The 21,507-nt window shown below is 33.2% G+C and overlaps 1 protein-coding gene across 2 annotated transcripts in view; it reads left to right on the top strand.

Annotated features, from left to right (window-relative positions):
* Positions 1-21,286, top strand: part of LOC127791479 (uncharacterized) — a 59,349-nt gene extending 38,063 nt beyond the window's left edge. The window contains exon 2 of one of the 2 annotated variants that reach the window (XM_052321382.1): positions 20,354-21,286. In XM_052321382.1, coding sequence (XP_052177342.1) covers positions 20,354-21,019 — 666 coding nt within the window. In that variant the 3' untranslated portion in view covers positions 21,020-21,286. Of the gene's footprint in view, positions 1-1,570; positions 2,409-20,353 lie in introns of those variants that run through there. The other variant, XM_052321384.1, reaches the window with a different exon arrangement.
* The last annotated feature ends 221 nt before the right edge of the window (positions 21,287-21,507 follow it).

The raw sequence follows: 21,507 nt of genomic DNA, 5'->3' as shown, positions 1-21,507 counted from the left end.
TTATCCTCTTCGTGTATTTCCTCTCTATTACTCCACTTACTCAACACGTAAACTATTCGACATCACATGGCCAAGTACGGGTACCTCCATTTTGGCCTCTCACCGTCGCTGGCTTAGATTGCTCTATTCTCATTTGTCTCCGTAATTGTCACCTCCTCAAGTTTGGCTAGTCCCTTCTAGCCGTGAAGCCTCTAGATATTGTAGTGGTCGCTTAAGTGGTGGATGTATACTAGTAAATGCAAGACATTTTAAGGTTAAACTTTTAGCCACTCGAAGTTGTCCCTCATTTAGGTTTTATGTGATTTTTGGTCATCCCTTTATTTGGGTGGGTTTAAGGAGTAAAAAAGTTAATAATGCTAACCCTAGTAATAGAGTTGAGTTTACGGGGGTATATATGTACTAATACTAATATTAATTTTTTATATAAAAATATGTTCTAAAAGTTATGTCCAAATTATGTATTTATTTTTAAAAATAACGAATCCCACTAAAACAACTGATTAAAGTACCTTATTGTTTTAAAAAGAAAGGGGAACCCACTTTAATCAAATACCCTTTTTTTGAAAAAAAAAATTATCATGATTTAACAATACAACAATAATAAAAAGACATTAAACTAGTTTATATTGTTCTAAATTGATATCTATATATTTCTTTTTTGGGTGAAATGTGAAATTATTTTTTATATATTATAGTCAAGACCCCATGTCTCGATAACTTAAAAAAAGACTCAAAGACTCCACATACATAACTAGTTTAATATGCTTTTGCACAAAACAAATATCTCTCAATAAATAATTATTGTTGAAGATAAGTCCGAAGTCAAAGATGAACCTGTAATCTCTTTTCTCTAAAGTATTAGTAATATATTATTATCATATTATTTTAATAAACAAATTTAAAACTCTTTTTATGTGTCATAGATTAAGACCCAATTAATAAGCTTAACAGGAACTTGAAGAGAAATTCTGAGTAAATCATATCGATAATCTCGTATACGAGAAGAATTATTTATAAAAGTTCAAATGTTAGTCAATCTCAAAATATTATATATGTTTATCATAAATTTTTAATTCAATTATAAATAAATAAATCTTGAATTTTTAAAAATAAGTCACCAGTCTTTACTATCTCTTTTAAATACAAAAATATTTACATACAAAATATTATGCACCATTTTATGATTAATTAAAATAATTTTTTAATATTTAAATTCTATTATTATATCTAAACAACCACACTATCAATGCTTAGTCCCCAAGTATGGTTGGAAAATGTTTCATTGTAATTCAATGATGATTCAGCCCTACTTTAATTTGTTGATTCCGCCAATTACATGGAAGCCACCTAATCTCTTATTCAGATGCCTCTCAAATCCGTTTTGGAGTCCGAATATGAATGAATGTTCACAGATGTATGTATATATATATATATGTGTATCATCGTTTCTTCTTGTGTTTCTCAGTGGAATTAAGATCATCAACTAGCTTATATGGACACTGCAACTGCAAGAGAAGAGCAGAGGCGTCAAGAACTAGAGAAGCTTCTCCGGCAATGGAGTCCCCCGGAGGTTCCTGTTTACAGCATTTACCATAGAAAGAGCTTCTTCAGCTTCCGGCGAGATCCAGACTACGAGATCCATAAACTGAAGAAGACGGTGCCGATCCGCGGCGAATACGTCGAGCTCCACTTACTCGACAGGCAAGCCGTTCGGCATCACATGAGCAAGTACCGGTTCCTCCATTTAGGCCTGGTCCAAGTCGCCGTGAAGCCTCTCACCTCTGCCGGCTTGGACTGCTCTGTTCTCGTCTGCCTCCGCGACTGCCGCTGGCTCGAGTTTCGCCGGTCCCTTCTGGCGGTGGCTCAAGCTTCTCTCCGCCACGGACCCGTCTATTTTGACTGCTATCCGAGCTATCTGCTTCCGTTGACAGGTGCTAAGATGCCCAGGACTTGGGCTCTCAGCATCAAAATTGAGAGTTCCCGGAATGTTGAGCTGAGTTCATCGGATATAGCCGTCGAGTACAGGGTTTACTATCGAGTAGGCAACGATTTTTATGGCTCAAAGAAGTCTCTCTCCGTCGGGGAGACTACTTTCGTGGAGACCAATCTGGTGGGCGGCGGTGGCAGTGCCGTTCCGAGGACTATCCGGTTTGATTCGTTTGAAGTGCCGGAAGGATGGATGGACAGAACAGAGCCCACCAACAATGGCGATTGACACTTGCATATAAATATGTATCCTTTTTATTTGTAGTTTCCTGCGTGGTTTGTGCGCTTGCTCGCATGTAATCTCATGTTAACATGGAATCATTGAGAATGCAAGCAACGCAATTACCAGAACATAATGATTGGGTTGGCTCCGTCAAGGAGATTATTTTTTTTTTTTTGAGATATAAAATTACACATTATAAATTTTGGGGTGAGTTGAAATTTTTTTTTGAGTGAATTATTATTAAAATTTATTATTTTTTACATTAAAAAAGCCTAGGGTAACTCATGCATGAATCCACTCTTGGTAAGCTCATGTATGGATCCGCCCCTAATAGTTACTGAGGTTAAACGAGTGCGATTTTGTTCAACCTCTTAACGGGTGAACAAATTTGCACTCATGCTCAACTCAAGTACGTATTGTGAGAGTTAACACTTTCTTCAAAAAATAATTAATTAAGCGTCTACTTGTTTAAATTTTCTTGTAATAGGATGAGCACATTTCATTTCATTAATTACAAATTCGAATAATGTTAGAAGTTATAATTGATAACGTACGGTACCTCCTTATTGAAAGAGGTTAAAGAAAGTATGTATTATTGTATATTTTGTCTAATAACTCCTCTAATAACAATGCAACACATAACTAATAACATGACTCGTATCATTACTTTACAAGTTATATAAGTACAATCATCTTTAAAAAATATTTTAAAGAAGTGAGTGAACCCACCCAATCACAAAAATAATATTAATAACCATAACTACAATTAATAATGTTTAATTTGCATTGCAACTCCTCAACTTCTTGTTTCATTGAAGAAGTTGGTGCCACAAGAATGAAATTAAGTGTACACCAACAATTAATTATTAATGTTGGAATTGGTTGATCCATAATTGCACAAAGAAACGAGTTGAGCAATAAGATGAAGAAAGATTTAAAGGCGGTATTATATATGATTCAAAATGAAGTAATACTTTTATGAGTCGTTTACAAGAAAGTATGAATTTTATTTTAAAAATAATATTAGACCTCCCTGTCAACCAAATATTCATCCCACTTTAAAGTTCTTTCATAATTAAAAAAATAACATTATTAATTTAGTATATTTTTTTAACTTTACAAAAAAGTTAAAATACTAGTCAATACTTAGTCCCCAAGTAAAATTAAAAAAAAAAAAAGTGTTACTGGATTCAATTATTCAAATTTTCTATTAATTTACCCACCACAATCACCATTTTACACACCCAAAATCATATAAGATCGTGCTACTTGTATCGATGGAATGATAGGGTTGGTGATCAAATCGAACTTCATCTTGTAACGCCCCATTTTCTCAGGTGCGTTATAATTTGGGACAATATCGGAACAATAAATATTTTTCTTTCTAACACTAATGCTAAACCACATCATTCCTTTAATCCGTCCCAGAATTCCCATTTATTTTTCTCGAAAGAGAATCACTATACACATCAAATGCAGAAACAAAGATCGAAACCTGATATCTTAACATTAATTGTAAATAAATTCTTACATCTTCAACATTCCTCAAAACGTTCAGAATTTAAAATAGTAGAACTTAAATACATGGGCTACATAACATACATTTCATTCCTCATGTACTCTGTTAAGTACCATTTCATGCCTCATTTATCCTCGAATCTGCTACAATCTCCATCTGGAACGTTTGAATATTCCAGGGCAAAAACCCAAATTAGATGGTGAACCATCTAAGTAAGGGTACATAATGTTATATCATGTGTGTATGCAATGTCTTTCATCGTAGGTGTCAATTGCACCCCTCATGCTACCTACCATTTTTGCAGCCACCTCTTTCGAAGCCGGGGTGTATGGGTGCACCCTTAGTAAAGTAGCAATGTCAGTTCGTACTCCCTACGACCTCAATGCGAGTGATCAATGATATCAACGTGTATTTATGCATTTCATAGTCATGCCGTGTATGTAGTCTACGTGATGGATACATATTAAAGTATGTCAATATGATGAAAACATTTTCGAGGAACATAAATCACTTACAAACCAAACATTTTCTATAAAACTAACTCTAATTGGAAAGTACCACTTATCTCGATATTCGTGTCTTGCCCCCAAATGCGAGCATCGCCTCAATTTACGTGTCAACCTCAAAATTTGCACAAATCACTTCAACTTAAGCCTCAAAGCATTCTAATCACCATAATTATTTAAATAAACATTAAAATCTATTTTTTCATAATTTCTTTAATTTTCTCCTTATTTCTTCTTATTTTTCCTCAATAAATCCAAACTAAATATTTCTCAAATATTTTCTCAAATATTTCATTACAACAATTTATAAAATAATATTCTTGAATTTCTAAAATTTTTTAAGAAATTTTACTTACCTTGACTTAGCATCTCCGGCTTCCTCGGTATGCATACCATATTCTCGAAACGCATGCCCGAAGCATTTTTTTTCACTCAAAATCTCCGAGATAACCATAAAACTCTATTTCCTATTTTTCATATTTTTTTCCACATTTCTTTTATTTTCTTCTATTTTTTCTTTCATTTTCCTTTTCTTTCTTTTTCTTTTCTTTTTCTTTTCTTTTTTTCTTTTCTTTTCTTTTTTTCCCTCCTTCTTCTTCCTCCTCCCGCCTACGCACTGCCTGCAACTCTCTTTCTCTTTTCTTTTTTTTTTCTTCCTCATTTCTTTCTTTCTTCTTTTCTTCTTCTTCTTCTTCTTCCTGGTTCACTTTTTTTCCCTCCTTCTTCTTCCTCTCTTCTTCTTCCTCCTCCCGCCTGCGCACTGCCTGCAACTCTCTTTCTCTTTTCTTTTTTTTTTCTTCATCATTTCTTTCTTTCTTCTTTTCTTCTTCTTCTTCTTCTTCCTGGTTCACGTGGCAGTGGCGGCTCTGTCTGCTGGCCGCCATCCGCTCACTGTCCAGTTCATTGACGAGCTGCCATGGCCGAGGCTGCTTGCTCGCTGCTTCCACTCCACTTCGCTTGCCCACTTTGCTTCTACTTGCTAGTCCTATCTATAGGCAATCGATCGCTCCCTCATCTTGCGTGAGAATTACTCAAGTGCTAGCCATGATTTGGCAGAGGAATGGCTTAAAGATGCAGGGATTAGAGTTTGCAGAGGTATGGGATGTGCAGGCCAATACACGCACGCAACACTAATACACACATATATATATATAATTATATATTAGATTAATACATTTAAACTAAGAAAATTATATATAAATCCTATTTTTTTTAATTTTATTTGAGCAATTTCTTTATTACAATCATGTCCTTAAACCTCAAATTAATTTGCATTAAAATACCTAAAATTAATAACTTCAAAGTTACTCAATAATGGTAATTTTGCTATAGTGTCCTCACTGGGTTGTTGTTTCATCCCGAAACTACTGAAAGGTTGCTTATTACGAAAAACCGATGCCCCCTAGGGTTCCGTTGATTTTTCGGGAGTCCCTTATGACAATTCGGTTTTACAGCTTAATAACAGTTGTGTTTTAGCTGTACCGAAAACTGTTCCCGATTCAATTTCTTTCGATACCATAAATCCTATCTCGAAACGCTCATCAAGACTATGTCATTTTCCTTAGACAATTTCACTCCGGGGCATTCCCTACAGTCAATTTAATACTTATAACTGCTATCAAGCCAATTTTTCGGTATTTTAAACTTATTGAAATGACATGGCAACCTCATATGAACATGAGGTATTACATTCTCCCCTCCTTACAAAAATTTCGTCCTCGAAATTTGCCATATGTTCTAAATCTCGAAATTTCATTCTCGAAATTAACATCCGACTAATCAAATAACTAGGGAAGATCCTATCTCATTACCTTATCTCAAATAATCCTGCTAAAGCTCTTTATAGCGATCTCATCTCTAGGACAACTATACCGTCTATAACCGTCTCTTAATCACCAAACCTCTAGTATGTATATCTTATTCGAAACTTAAGAAGACCATCACACATCAGAACCCTTGGGTTGGCCATGCTCATTAATCCCTAGACAAGTACACTTGTCAGCCATGAATGCCTTTCAATTTTCTCTTTGAAAACTCACAATCGCATATCCTTGTCCTTAGGCCACGAGTCTCGGCTCAAGCTCCTATCCATGTCAGTACACATATCGTCGTAATGAGCCCGCAACTCTCATATCCACGCTATTAATTTTCAATTTGCTTTTCACTAAATCATCCAATCGATATCTTTAATCACGATACTTCTCTAGTTCCAATTTCTACGATAACATTTATCTTGAACTAATCAATCATGCTTTGATAATCTCAACACAAGAGTTTCTGATCTTGATACATCTTGACTTTTATCAAATTGATCCTCAAATAAATATTTTTATGTCATCAAACTATTTCACGTACCCTTGGATCCCAAAAAACATCACAAATATGTGTCATCACATATACTCGAAACTAGCTATGCCTGACCTTAGGTCATCTCAAACTTAGTCATTGCTTAATCTTTACTTGTGCTAATCTATTCGAGATTTCTATTATTTCTTCATTCTTATAGGTATTCATTTCCTGATATAATCTCAAGCTTCTGCTAATTGACCACAATTATCTTCTAATCATGTAACTATTTTCTCAAGAAATCATATTAATAGATTCTATCTGTCTCCAAATCTTAAACCGAAATTTAACGTTGTCTTCCAAGTCTAGTAATACTAATATCCTTGCATCCCTTGCTCCTTTGTTACTTGGTCGCCAAATTAATATCCATTCATCCATATATCCAATAACTTAAATAACTCCTCGCACTTTTCGAAGTGATCCTCAAATAACATTTTATATCACTAGATTAATCATTTGATCCTCAAATTTGTTTGAATTAATTCTCGAGTAATAACGTTTCATGTCAACTAACTTTAATCATACTCGATCCTTAAGGCACCATCTCATGCCAATCATACTTTATCATAAAGAAATCATCTGATTACTTTCCTCGCATCTGACCATCGGCTCTTTTGACTTCCAATCAACCGTAGCATAAGTTCACTTGCCAACTCACAATCTCTAAGCATGCTCCCTAACTACTAACAATATTCGATTAAATTGATGTACTGATTATAAAATTTACCCAAAAATAAAAGTATAATTTTTAAAAAATAATTTATCAATTGGACTATTGGATAACTTGAAAAATTCCCATAGCCAAGAAAAGAAAAAAAAAATCAAAAAAATTATTTTAATAAAAAAAATCGAGTTTTGTGGGCAACCAAACTCGACTCCGGGTTTCGTGGCCCACAAAATCTGATTTGTTTTAAAAAAATAAATGTTTTGATCTTTTTTTAATTTTTTTGGGGTCATGGGTTTTATAAAAGTTACCCAATAGAAAATGATGTATTTTTACATTTTTTGACATAATTAAATTTATACTTTACAATAAAAAATAATGGAATGATAATAAAACACAACCAATACATGATTAATGGTTCTAATTACTAACAATATTGGATTAAATTGATGTAATGATTATAAAATTTGCACAAAAATAAAAATATAGTTTTTAAACAATAATTTATCATTTGGATTATTGGATAACTTGAAAAATTCCAATGGCCAAGAAAAGAAAAAAAAAGATAAAAAAAACTATTTTAATAAAAAAAATCGGGTTTTGTGGGCAAGCAAACCCGGCTCCGAGTTTTGTGGCCCACAAAACCTGATTTTTTAAAAAAAATGAATTTCTTGATTTTTTTTAATTTTTTTTTTGGGCCATAGGTTTTATAAAAGTTACCCAATAGAAAATGATGTATTTTTATATTTTTTGACATAATTAAATTTATACTTCACAATAAAAAATAATGGAATGATAATAAAACACAACCAATACATGATTAATGGTTCTAACTACTAACAATATAAGATTAAATTAATGTAATGATTACAAAATTTACCCAAAAATAAAAGTATGATTTTTAAACAATAATTTATCTTTTGAACTATTGGATAACTTGGAAAATTCCCATAGCCAAGAAAAGAAAAAAAAATCAAAAAAACTATTTTAATAAAAAAAATTGGGTTTTGTGGGCAACCAAACCCAGCTCCGGGTTTTGTGGGCCAACAAAACCTGGCTCAGGGTTTTGCGGCACACAAAACCTGATTTTTTAAAAAAAATGAATTTTTTGGTCTTTTTTTTAATTTTTTTTAGGGCAATGGGTTATATAAAAGTTACCGAATAGAAAATGATGTATTTTAATATTTTTTGGCTTAATTAAAATTATATTTAACAATAAAAAAATAGAATGATAATAAAACACAACCAATACATGATTAATGATTCTAACTACTAACAATATTCGATTAAATTGATGTAATGATTATAAAATTTACCCAAAAATAAAAGTATAATTTTTAAAATATAATTTATCATTTGGACTATTGGATAACTTGAAAAATTCCGATAGCCAAAAAAAGAAAAAAAAAAGATCAAAAAAATCATTTTAATAAAAAAAAAATCAGGTTTTGTGGGCAACCAAACCCGACTCCAGGTTTTGTGGGGGACCAAAACCCAGCTCCGGGTTTTGTGGCCCACAAAACCTGATTTTTTTAAAAAAATAAATTTTTTGATCTTTTTTTATTTTTTTTTGGGTCATGGGTTTTATTGGGTTTTATAAAAGTTACCCAATAGAAAATGATGTATTTTTACATTTTTTTGCTTAATTATATTTATACTTCACAATAAAAAATAATGGAATGATAATAAAACACAACCAATACATGATTAATGTTTCTAATTACTAACAATATTAGATTAAATTGATGTAATGATTATAAAATTTACCCAAAAATAAAAATATAGTTTTTAAACAATAATTTATCATTTGGACTATTGGATAACTTGAAAAATTCACATGGCCAAGAAAAGAAAAAAAAAAAAGATCAAAAAAACTATTTTAATAAAAAAAAATCAAGTTTTGTGGGCAAACAAAACCGGGTCCGAGTTTTGTGGGCCAACAAAACCTGGCTCCGGGTTTTGTGGCCCACAAAACTTGAGTTTTTTTAAAAAATGAATTTTTTGGTCTTTTTTTAATTTTTTTTTGGGCCATGGGTTTTATAAAAGTTACCCAATATAAAATGATGTATTTTTATATTTTTTTGCTTAATTAAATTTATACTTTACAATAAAAACAATGGAATGATAAAAAAACACAACCAATACATGATTAATGGTTCTAACTACTAACAATATTGGATTAAATTAATGTAATGATTACAAAATTTACCCAAAAATAAAAATATAGTTTTTAAACAATAATTTATCATTTGGACTATTGGATAACTTGAAAAATTTCCAAGGCCAAGTAAAGAAAAAAAAAACATCAAAAAAACTATTTTAATAAAAAAAATCGGGTTTTGTGGGCAAACAAACTCGGCTCCGGGTTTCGGGCCAACAAAACCTGGCTCCCAGTTTTGTGGCCCACAAAACTTGATTTTTTTTTAAAACTGAATTTTTTGGTCTTTTTTTAATTTTTTTCTGGGCCATAGGTTTTATAAAAGTTACCACATAGAAAATGATGTATTTTTATATTTTTGGCTTAATTAAATTTATACTTCTCAATAAAAAAAAAATGGAATGATAATAAAACACAACCAATATATGATTAATGGTTCTAACTACTAATAATATTGGATTAAATTAATGTAATTGTTACAAAATTTACCCAAAAACAAAACTATGTTTTTAAACAATAATTTATCTTTTGAACTGTTGGATAACTTGGAAAATTTCCATGGCCAACAAAAGAAAAAAAAAAATCAAGAAAACTATTTTAATGAAAAAAAATCGGGTTTCGTGGGCTACCAAACCCGGGTCCGGGTTTTGCGGGCCAACAAAACTTGGTTCAGGGTTTTGTGGCCCACAAAACTTGATTTTTTTTAAAAAATGAATTTTTTGGTCTTTTTTTTAATTTGTTTTAGGGCCATGGGTTTTATAAAAGTTACCTAATAGAAAATGATGTATTTTTATATTTTTTGGCTTAATTAAATTTATATTTCACAATAAAAAAAATGAAATGATAATAAAACACAACCAATACATGATTAATAATTCAAACTACTAACAATATTGGATTAAATTGATGTAATGATTATAAAATTTACCCAAAAATAAAAGTATAATTTTTAAACAATAATTTATCATTTAGACTATTGGATAACTTGAAAAATTCCCATAGCCAAGAAAAGAAAAAAAAAAGATCAAAAAAATTATTTTAATAAAAAAAATTAGATTTTGTGGGCCAACAAAACCCGGCTCCTGGTTTTGTGCCCCACAAAACCTGAATTTTTAAAATAATTGAATTTTGTATCTTTTTTTATTTTTTTTTTGGACCATGGGTTTTATAAAAATTACCCAATTGAAAATGATGCATTTTTACATTTTTTGGCTTAATTTAATTAATACTTCAGAATAAAAAATAATGTAATGATAATAAAACACAACCAATACATGATTAATGGTTCTAACTACTAACAATATTGGATTAAATTGATGTAATGATTATAAAATTTACCCAAAAATAAAAGTATGATTTTTATACTATAATTTATCCTTTGAACTTTTAGATAACTTGGAAAATTCCCATGGCCAAGAAAAGAAAGAAAATTAAAAAAATCATTTTAATAAAAAAAATCGGGTTTTGTGAGCAACCAAACCCGGCTCCGGGTTTTGCTGGCCAACAAAACCCGGCTTCGGGTTTTGTGGCCCACAAAACCTGATTTTTTAAAAAAGATTAATTTTTTAATTTTTTTAATTTTTTTTTGGCCATGGGTTTTATAAAAATTACCCAATAGAAAATGATACATTTTTATATTTTTTGGCTTAATTTAATTTATACTTCACAATAAAAAAAATGGAATGAAAATAAAAGACAACCAATACATGATCAATGATTCTAACTACTAACAATATTCGATTAAATTGATGTAATGATTATAAAATTTACCCAAAAATAAAAATATAATTTTTAAACAATACTTTATTATTTGGACTATTAGATAACTTGAAAAATTCCCATAGCCAAGAAAAGAAAAAAAAATCAAAAAAATCATTTTAATAAAAAAAATCAGGGGGTAAAAAAAATAAAAAAGGGATTCAAGTTCCAACAAGGAAACAAGGGGTACTCCGGTTTGCGAGACTTGTGGCAACCGGCATCAGGGGGTATGTTGGGCGTCTCAAGGAGATGTGTGCTACCACTGTAAGCTGCCGAGTCATATAAGGAAAAAAATTACTCTCAAAGATCGAGTGCTGCATCTAACCAAAGGTTTATCTGTTATCGTTGTGGCCAACTAGGACATCGGGCCAATGAGTGTGCCCAATCAGTGTAGGAAGGTGAATCGAAAGTTGGAGGAGCGGGCCAGAGGCAAACCCAGAAAGCATTTGCTTCCAGGACACATAGTACAGCCTCAACGCTATCTTCACCAGTCCCACGACCTCAAGTCTCAGGCAAGACATATGCAGTGACAACGGCTGAAGTTATCAGAGAAGGAGCAATGGAAGGTATATTAACATTAATTGCATCCTAAATTTAAAATGCTTTCGAAATAGTAACTCAAGGGTTGCATTCTGTGTGTGGATGGGGTGAATAGGTTTTCTTTATGCTCTTTGGCCTCCAATGCTGGTGCCATCATTTGTTGATGACCTACTCACGGATCTTCCATGTGCGCAGTGGGGGCTATGGGAGACGGCCATTGCGGTGTGGTATCTCCATTGTGGGGTCTCCGTGGCGGTGAAGAATTGTCATTTACGTAATCAGAATGTAGCTTATTGATTAAGTAAGGATTAGTTATCCTGCCATCAAATCAAGATTTCCCAATTTACCCTTGGATGGTATTTGGGTTCGAATTTGGAGGACCAAATTCTTTAAGGGAAGGATTTGTAATAACCCAAATTTATTTATTTATTATTACTGCTAGTATTGTTATTGCTGTTATTATTATTCTCATTATAATTATTATTAGTACTATTATTAACATTATTACTTATTATTATTATTATTATTATTATTATCATTAGCTAGTATCTATAGTTATTATAATATTATATGTATTATGTATAAGAGCTTTAAACAAGTGGCAGAGAGCTCGTGTGTGTGTGTATGCCCAAAGCTCCCAAACGTGGCTAAATGCATCATTTGCTCCCAAGTTCCTAAGCCACTACATAAAGCAAATTGAGGCGGTGAGTTTAGTGGATAAGTGAGTGGAGAGAGAGAGAGAGATCAGAGCTTGGCCATTGTGTAGAAGAAGGAGCCAACGAATAACAGAGGAAGTGGCAGCAACGAAGAAGAAGCAGAAGAGGAAGAAGAAGAGGAAATTTCCAGGCAAGCTCTCCTCCTTCGAGTTACCTTTGATTTCTAAGTTAGTTGTGTATAAACCTAGTTGGGGAGGGTGCGCCACAGATTATGTGCGTTGATTCCGTGTGGCTTCCTGTATATACATATATACAAGTACAACTAAGTGTGAGCAGGGGCAGCTGAGAGTGTGCGGGTTCCATTTCTTTCCTTGTTACTCTTCCAATGTCATTCTAGCTTGTAAGCTTTTCGGTAATGGCATGGATGTTGAGTTGCAGTAAGTTTAATTATATATGGATGAACTATATATGTATATATATACATACTGTAACAGGCAAGCAACCGTCCTTCCCGAGGCCCAGTTTAAGCTTCTCTTGGCTGCTTTGTTTCACGTTTCAGCTGATGTAGTGAGTTGTGTAAGGCAATCCATAATCTATGCACCCCCCTTAAAATCCCAACTGCTGCACTGTCAATATATATATATATATATACATATTGTATACAATACGTTTGGTAATGGCAGAAGTTACTGTAGCTATTGCCTAGTCATTTATATGTATAAATATGTTGCTGCCTAGTTGTTTAACTTTCATTACAGACTGCTATGCATATATATATGAGTTGTATATAGGCTCCCCTGTGTCTCGGCTCTGCTCCTACTGAGGTGTTTCCATAAATATATACTCGTGGAAGGTGAGTACATAACTATTGGAAGTAGTATTTAAAGTATAATTCAAATTTAATTAGCAAATGGGGTTTGAGTGTTATGTAATAATATATTATGGATTAGAGATGGGAAACGGGCCGGGTCGGGCTGGCCCAGCCCGCCACCAAGTGGCCCACGGGCCAAGAGGGCCGAGCCAAATCGGCTCGCTTAAAAACGGGCCAGCAGATTGCTGGCCCTAGCCCGGCCCTACACGAGCCCACTGGCCAAATTGGCCAGCCCAGCCTGCCCAGAGCGAGGACGAGCGAGGGCGACGAGCGAAAGAGAGACGAGGGCGAGGGCGAGACAGAGGGTGAGTGAGGGCGAGGGCGAGGGGAACAGAAGGCGAGGGCGAGATAGAGGGCGAGCGAGGATGAGCGAGGGCGACGACCGACAAGCGAAGGCGAGACGAGGGCGAGGTGAGGGCGAGGGCTAGACAAGGGTGAGGGCGAGGGCGAGGGCGACAAAGGGCGAGGGCGAGACAGAGGGTAAGGGCGAGGGCTGTTTGGGGGGGGGGTTGTGTGGTCGATTAGCGGGCCGGGCCAAATCGGCTCGGCTTTAAATGGGCTAGCAAAATGTTGGCCCTAGCCCGGTGCCAGGCCGGGCCCCAACGGGCCAGCCCGTTGGGCCAAGCCCATTTTCCCATCTTTAATTATGATAAATGCATTATAAGTGTGAATTGATAAGAGGTATATGTATGTTTAGATAGAAGTTATACTATTAAATAATAATTGAGTGCTTAGATATTAATATATATAATATTGTAGTATATGTTGGAAGTTGGAAGTGGCATGCACGTCCTTCTGCCTTTGGGAGTACAAAGTGTGTATGTATATATATATATACATTTATGTAAATGTTGTTTAAAGATTATAAGTATAATTTGAGTTATCTAAATAAATAATGATACTAATAGGTAATATTAGTAAAGATTTGAAGGGCAAGGTAAGTTAATCAGCTTTATTAAACATTTTTTACGGATTAAATCGTAATTTTTAGGTTGTATTTTGGTTTATTTTAGTGTTAATATTATTTTACAGTGCGGGAGTATTTAAGGCCAGAAATTTGTAAAATAAGGCAAGCTCTCTTTACTTTCTAATTTTTAGTGACCTCATATACTCGTAATAGCTTCGATTTTATACCGATTTAGTTAGGTTGTCGGAAATACGCGTATGGATTTTAAATCGAAGCTCAGTTTTATTAGTAAAATGTATTAATTTGTGCAGCGGTTGAGCCAGGAGGTGCGAATCCGCTAGTAAAAGGCAAGCTCCTAACCCTCTCATCGTGTTCTTTAATTCCCGTGGGAAACTCCGTGATTTCTCATATTTTATACCCTCCCTTACCCTAATTCGGCGCCTAGCCTTATTTGTTGAATTATGGTTCATTTTTTTTAATTTAAATTAAATCCGAGACTTCTAGAGTTTTATTTGTTGAAAGCCTATGGGGGTTTGTACCGCCTCCATTCCTTTCGGAATGATGCCGGACCTAGCTTGGGAACTAGGTTCCTAAACGTGCGGGTTTATTTACAGTTTTTCTCGGGTTTATTTATGATTCGGTTAAAGCTATCGAGCAGTGGGGCAGAGGTCGGTTGTTGGTGATGTTGGGGTAGACTATTGTACGGCCCTGAAGTGGACCGTCGGGTGGACACTCCTAGTCACGGGCCGTTGACCGGTGCCGAGCACTGCTGACTAGCTCTACCAGTATGAGATTCTTTGCATGTTTAGATTCCTTATATTACTGTTCATGATTTGATAAGTACATGGGTACGGGTTACATGTTGGGATATTCATTTATTGAGTATGTTTGGACACGAATATTCTAGCTTGGTTAGGTTGCATCCAGCACGGGCATATGCATCGTGTGTGATTTACTATGTGGGCGGAGCATGGCCTGATGCCTGGATGTATGGGCGGCAGTGTATCACGTTGATGCTCACTACGCCATTGTATCTTATGTGCATTGCATGGCTACTGGTAGTTATTAGTTCTCGGACAGGAGAATCGTTCCGAGAGAGCCTATGGCTCGGGTGTCGAGAGTACCGACATGGACGGGTGACGAGAGTACTGACCCGGGACAGCGCGGGCAGGTTTGTTGGAGATACATGTTGCCTCTCAGGGCAGCGACAGGTTGATATGGGACTTGGGTGCGGTGTGTCTTGTGTGGGCCCCAAGGACCGGTATGTGCTTTTATTATGTTATGCTATTGTGTTATAGCGTCTCATGGCTTGTGTGTACCTGGGGTTTATTCTGGGGAGAGTTTATTGGACTTATACAGCCTTCATCCTTTCTTTTCTTATACTTGCTGAGTCTCTCGACTCACTTTGTTTTCCATTATTCTAGGTAGTGCCAGTGTGGGTTCGAGCAAGAGAGTTAACGTTTAGCGACAGAGTCAGTATGGTGTATAGGCAGTCCCGTCAATCCCTATCAACTTTGATGGTTGAATAGGATTTACTCTATTATTGTTTACTGTGCCAGGTCATTTCTCATGTCTCATATATGTCGGCACAGGAGTCTGTGTTTATTTATTTATCATATGACCGCTGTGCTGGCGGGGTACCCGTAATGCATGCATGTGTTTAGCTTTGCTTCCGCTATTCTCATTTTTGAGAATGCATGCCAGGGTGGGTTTTGACTCATGTTTCATTCTTTTTCCTTCCGTAAGTGCTCCCGTTCGGGTAGTCCGGGTGGTTGGCGATATCCGAGCGGGGGTGCTTACATTTGTGGCCCACAAAACTTGATTTTTTAAAAAAATTAATTTTTTAATTTTTTTTTGCCATGGGTTTTATAAATATTACCCAACAGAAAATGATGCATTTTTACATTTTTTCGCGTAATTCAATTTATATTTCACAATAAAAAATAATGAAATGATAATAAAACACAACTAATACATTATTGATGGTTCTAACTACTAATAATATGGGATTAAATTAATGTAATGATTATAAATTTACCCAAAAATAATAGTATAATTTTTAAACAATAATTTATCATTTGGACTATTGGATAACTTGAAAAATTCCCATAGCCAAGAAAAAAAAAAGATCAAAAAAATTATTTTAATAAAAAAAATTAGGTTTTGTGGGCCAACAAAACCCGGCTCCGGGTTTTGTGCCCCACAAAACCTGAATTTTTAAAATAATTGAATTTTTGATTTTTTGGACCATGGGTCTTATAAAAATTACCCAATTGAAAATGATACATTTTTACATTTTTTGGCTTAATTTAATTAAGACTTCACAATAACAAATAATGGAATGATAATAAAATACAACCAATACATGATTAATGGTTCTAACTACTAACAATATTGTATTAAATTGATGTAATGATTATAAAATTTATCCAAAAATAAAAGTATGATTTTTAAACTATAATTTATCTTTTGAACTTTTAGATAACTTGGAAAATTCCCATGGCCAAGAAAAGAAAAACAAATTAATAAAATTATTTTAATAAAAAAAATTGGGTTTTGTGAGTAACCAAAAACCCGGCTCCGGGTTTTGTGGGCCAACAAAACTCAGCTCCGGATTTTGTGGCCCACAAAACCTGATTTCTTTAAAAAAAAATGAAATTTTTAATTTTTTTTGGGACCATGGGTTTTATAAAAATTACCCAATAGAAAATGATGCATTTTTACATTTTTTGGCTTAATTTAATTTATATTTCACAATAAAAAATAATGGAATGATAATAAAACACAACCAATACATGATTAATAGTTTTATCTACTAATAATATTGGATTAATTTGATCTAATGATTATAAATTTATCCAAAAATAAAAGTATAATTTTTAAACAATAATTTTTCATCTGGACTATTGGATAACTTGAAAAATTCTCATGGCCAAGAAAAGAAAAAAAAAAGATAAAAAAAAGATCAAAAAAAATATTTTAATAAAAAAAATCAGGTTTTGTGGGCAACCAAATTCAGCTCCTGGTTTTGTGGGCCAACAAAACCTCATTTTTTAAAAAAATGAATTTTTTGATTTTTTTTAATTTTTTTGGGCCATGGGTTTCATAAAAGTTACCCAATAAAAAATGATGTTTGTTTATATTTTTTGATTTAACTGAATTTATACTTCACAATAAAAAATAATGGAATGATAATAAAACACAACTAATACATGATTAATTGTTCTAACTACTAACAATATTGGATTAAATTGATGTAATGATTATAAAATTTACCTAAAAATAAAAATATAGTTTTTAAACAATAATTTATCATTTGGACTATCGGATAACTTGAAAAATTCCCATGGCCAAGAAGAGAAAAAAAAATATAAAAAAACTATTTTAATAAAAAAATTCGGGTTTTGTGGGCAACCAAACCCGGCTCTGGGTTTTGTGTCCCATAAAACCTGATTTTTTTAAAAAAAATTAATTTTTTGATATTTTCTTAATTTTTTTTGGGCCTGAGTTTTATAAAAGTTACCAAATAGAAAACAATGTATTTTTTATATTTTTTGGCTTAATTAAATTTATACTCCACAATAAAAGATAATGGAATGATAATAAAACACAACCAATACATGATTAATGGTTCTAACTACTAACAATATTGGATTAATTTGATGTAATGATTATAAAATTTACCCAAAAATAAAAGTATAGTTTTTAAACAATAATTTATCATTTGGACTATTGGATGACTTGAAAAATTCTCATGGCCAAGAAAAGAAAAAAACAAAGATAAAAAAAAAATTTTAATAAAAAAAATCGAGTTTTGTAGCCAATCAAACCCGAGTCCAAGTTTTGTGGGCCAACAAACCCTGGCTCCGGGTTTTGTGGCTCACAAAACCTGATTTTTTAAAAAAATGAATTTTTTGGTCTTTTTATATTTTTTTTTGCGCCCTGGGTTTGATAAAAGTTACCAAATAGAAAATGATGTATTTTTATATTTTTTGGCTTAATTTAATTTATACTTCACAATAAAGAACAATGGAATGATAATAAAATACAACCAATACATGATTAATGGTTCTAACTACTGACAATATTGTATTAAATTGATGTTATGATTATAAATTTACCCAAAAATAAAAGTATAATTTTTAAACAATAATTTATTATTTGGACTATTGGATAACTTGAAAAATTCCTATGGCCAAGAAAAGAAGACAAAAAAGATAAAAAAAAAAACCATTTAAAAAAAAATCAGGTTTTGTGGGCAACCAAACTCGGCTCCGGGTTTTGTGGTCCACAAAACCTGATTTTTTTAAGAAAATGAATTTTTGATCTTTTTTTAATTTTTTTATGGCCATGGGTTTAATAAAAATTACCCAATAGAAAATGATGTATTTTTACATTTTTTGGCTTAATTAAATTTAAACTTCACAATAAAAAATAATGGAATGATAATATAACACAACCAATACATGATAATGGTTCTAACTACTAACAATATTGGATTAATTTGATGTAATGATTATAAAATTTACCCAAAAATAAAAGTATAGTTTTTAAATAATAATTTATCATTTAGACTATTGGATAACTTGGAAAATTCCCATGGCCAAGAAAAGAAAAAAAATAAAGATTAAAAAAATTATTTTAATAAAAAAAATCAGGTTTTGTGGGCAACCAAACCCGGGTCCGGGTTCTGTGGGCCAACAAACCCTGGCTTCGGGTTTTGTGGCCCACAAAACCTGATTTTTTAAAAAAATAAATTTTTTGGTCTTTTTATATTTTTTTTGGTTTTGTGGATAACCAAACCTGGTTCCGGGTTTTGTGGCCCACAAAACTTGATGTTTTGAAAAAAATGGAGTTTTTGATTTTTTTTTAATTTATTTTGGGTCCATGGATTTTTTGTAATAATCCATTTTTAGTAAAAAATTATGATTTGCGATTATTATTATAATTGAAAAGTAAAATAATAATATCTGAATAACAATTTTTCAATTGTTTAATAATAAATATATATATCACTTTTTCAATTATTATTATTTAATTTAATTTATTTTTATATATGTAATATAATTACATATATATCTTTATTAATAAAAAAACGAGGGGAGGGTACCGATCGTGCGTTAGAGACCCAAGCAGTTATTAAATTATTAAAAAATAATTATTATTAAAAATAATAGTAATTATTAGAAAATAATAATAATTTAATAGTAGAAAATTTATTTCTGTAATTATGATATGCAATTATTATTACAATTGAAAAATAAAATAATAATCATTGAATAATAATTTTTCAATTATTTATTTCATAATACATATATATTTATAATTTTCAATTATCATTATTTTATTTATATGTAATAATACATATATATTTAATAATAAAAAAGGGGTGGGGACCCACCGTGGGTTCAAGTCTCACCTAGTTTTTAATTTATTAAAAAATAAAAATTATTATTGAGAAATAATAATAATACTTTGATAATTAAATATTTATTATTATAATTATGAGGGGTTTATCCGATTTGCTGGGGTTAAATAGAAATTCAACCATTTTGTTTGTTTTGTATTGATGATAATTTGGTAACTTATTGTCTTTATTTTTATTCTTAATTTTTAATTAAAGTGGGGTGTTGAAAAGTTAAAGATTGGGGTCAAAAGTGAAAAAGTGGCTAATTTTTGTAACTATTTATTTGTAAGGGATAAAAACATTTTTTGGGGATAAAGTGGGGTGTTGAAAAGTCAAAAATTGGGATCAAAAGTGAAAAAGTGACTAATTTTTGCAACTATTTGTTTGTAAGGGATAAAAACATTTTTTTTTGGGTCAAAAAGGGGCTAAGAATGAATTTTGTATTCGTAAAGGGATTATTTTTTGCAATTTCCACTCAATGCTCAGTCCCTAAGTATGGTTGGAAAATGTTTCATTGTAATTCAATGATGATTCAACCCTACTTTAATTTGTTGATTCCGCCTATTACATGGAAGCCATGGGAACCACCTTATCTCTTATTCAGATGCCTCTCAAATCCATTTTGGAGTCCGAAAATGAATGAATGTTCACAGACGTATATATATATATATGTATGTATGTATCATCGTTGTTCTTGTGTTTCTCAGTGGAATTAAGATCATCAGCTAGCTTAGATGGACACTGCAAGTGCAAAAGAAGAGCAGCGGCGTCAAGAACTGGAGAAGCTTCTCCGGCAATGGAGTCCCCCGGAGGTTCCTGTTTACAGCATTTACCATAGAAAGAGCTTCTTCAGCTTCCGGCGAGATCCAGACTACGAGATCCATAAACTGAAGAAGACGGTGCCGATCCGCGGCGAATACGTCGAGCTCCACTTATTCGACAGGCAAGCCGTTCGGCATCACATGACCAAGTACGGGTTAATCCATTTAGGCCTGGTCCAAGTCGCCGTGAAGCCTCTCACGGCAGCCGGCTTGGACTGCTCTGTTCTCATCTGCCTCCGCGACGGTCGCTATCTCAAGTTTCGCAAGTCCCTTCTGGCGGTGGCTCAAGCTTCTCTCCGCCACGGACCCGTTTATTTTGACTGCTATCCGAACTATTCGCTTCTGCTGACAGGTGCTAAGATGCCCAGGACTTGGGCTCTCAGAATCAAAATTGAGAGTTCCCGGAATGTTGAGCTGAGTTCATCGGATATAGCCGTCGAGTACACGATTTACTATCGAGTAGGCAACGATTTTTATGGCTCAAAGAAGTCTCTCTCCGTCGGGGAGACTATTCTCCCCGTCGGGGAGACTACTTTCGTGGAGACCAATCTGGTGGGCGGCGGCGGCCGTGCCGTTCCGAGGACTATCCGGTTTGATTCGTTTGAAGTGCCGGAAGGATGGATGGACAGAACAGAGCCCACCAACAATGGGGATTGACACTTGCATATAAATATGTATCCTTTTTATTTGTAGTTTCCTGCGTGGTTTGTGCGCTTGCTCGCATGTAATCTCTTGTTAACATGGAATCATTGAGAGTGCAAGCAACGCAATTACCAGAACATAATGATTGGGTCGGCTCCGCCAATTTAGTAGCTACCGAGGTCAAACGAGTGCGATTTTGTTCAACCTCTTAACGGGTGAACAAAATTGCACTCAAGCTCAACTCAAGTACGTACGGTGCGAGCTAACACTTTCCCCAAAAAAATAATTAATTAAGCGACTACTTGTTTAAATTTTCTTGTAATAGGATGATCGATTCATTCCATTGAATTAATTACACATTCGAATAATGTTAGAAGTTATAATTAATGACGTGTGGATATCTCTTTATTGAAAGAGGTTAAAAAAATTATGTGTTATTGTCTATTATGTCTAATAATTCTTCTAAAAAGAATGTCATACATAATTGATGACATGACTTCTAT

This window comes from Diospyros lotus, chromosome 15 (genome assembly GCF_014633365.1).
Source record: "Diospyros lotus cultivar Yz01 chromosome 15, ASM1463336v1, whole genome shotgun sequence".
NCBI lineage: Eukaryota > Viridiplantae > Streptophyta > Magnoliopsida > Ericales > Ebenaceae > Diospyros > Diospyros lotus.
This window is presented reverse-complemented; position numbering and strand designations above follow the sequence as displayed.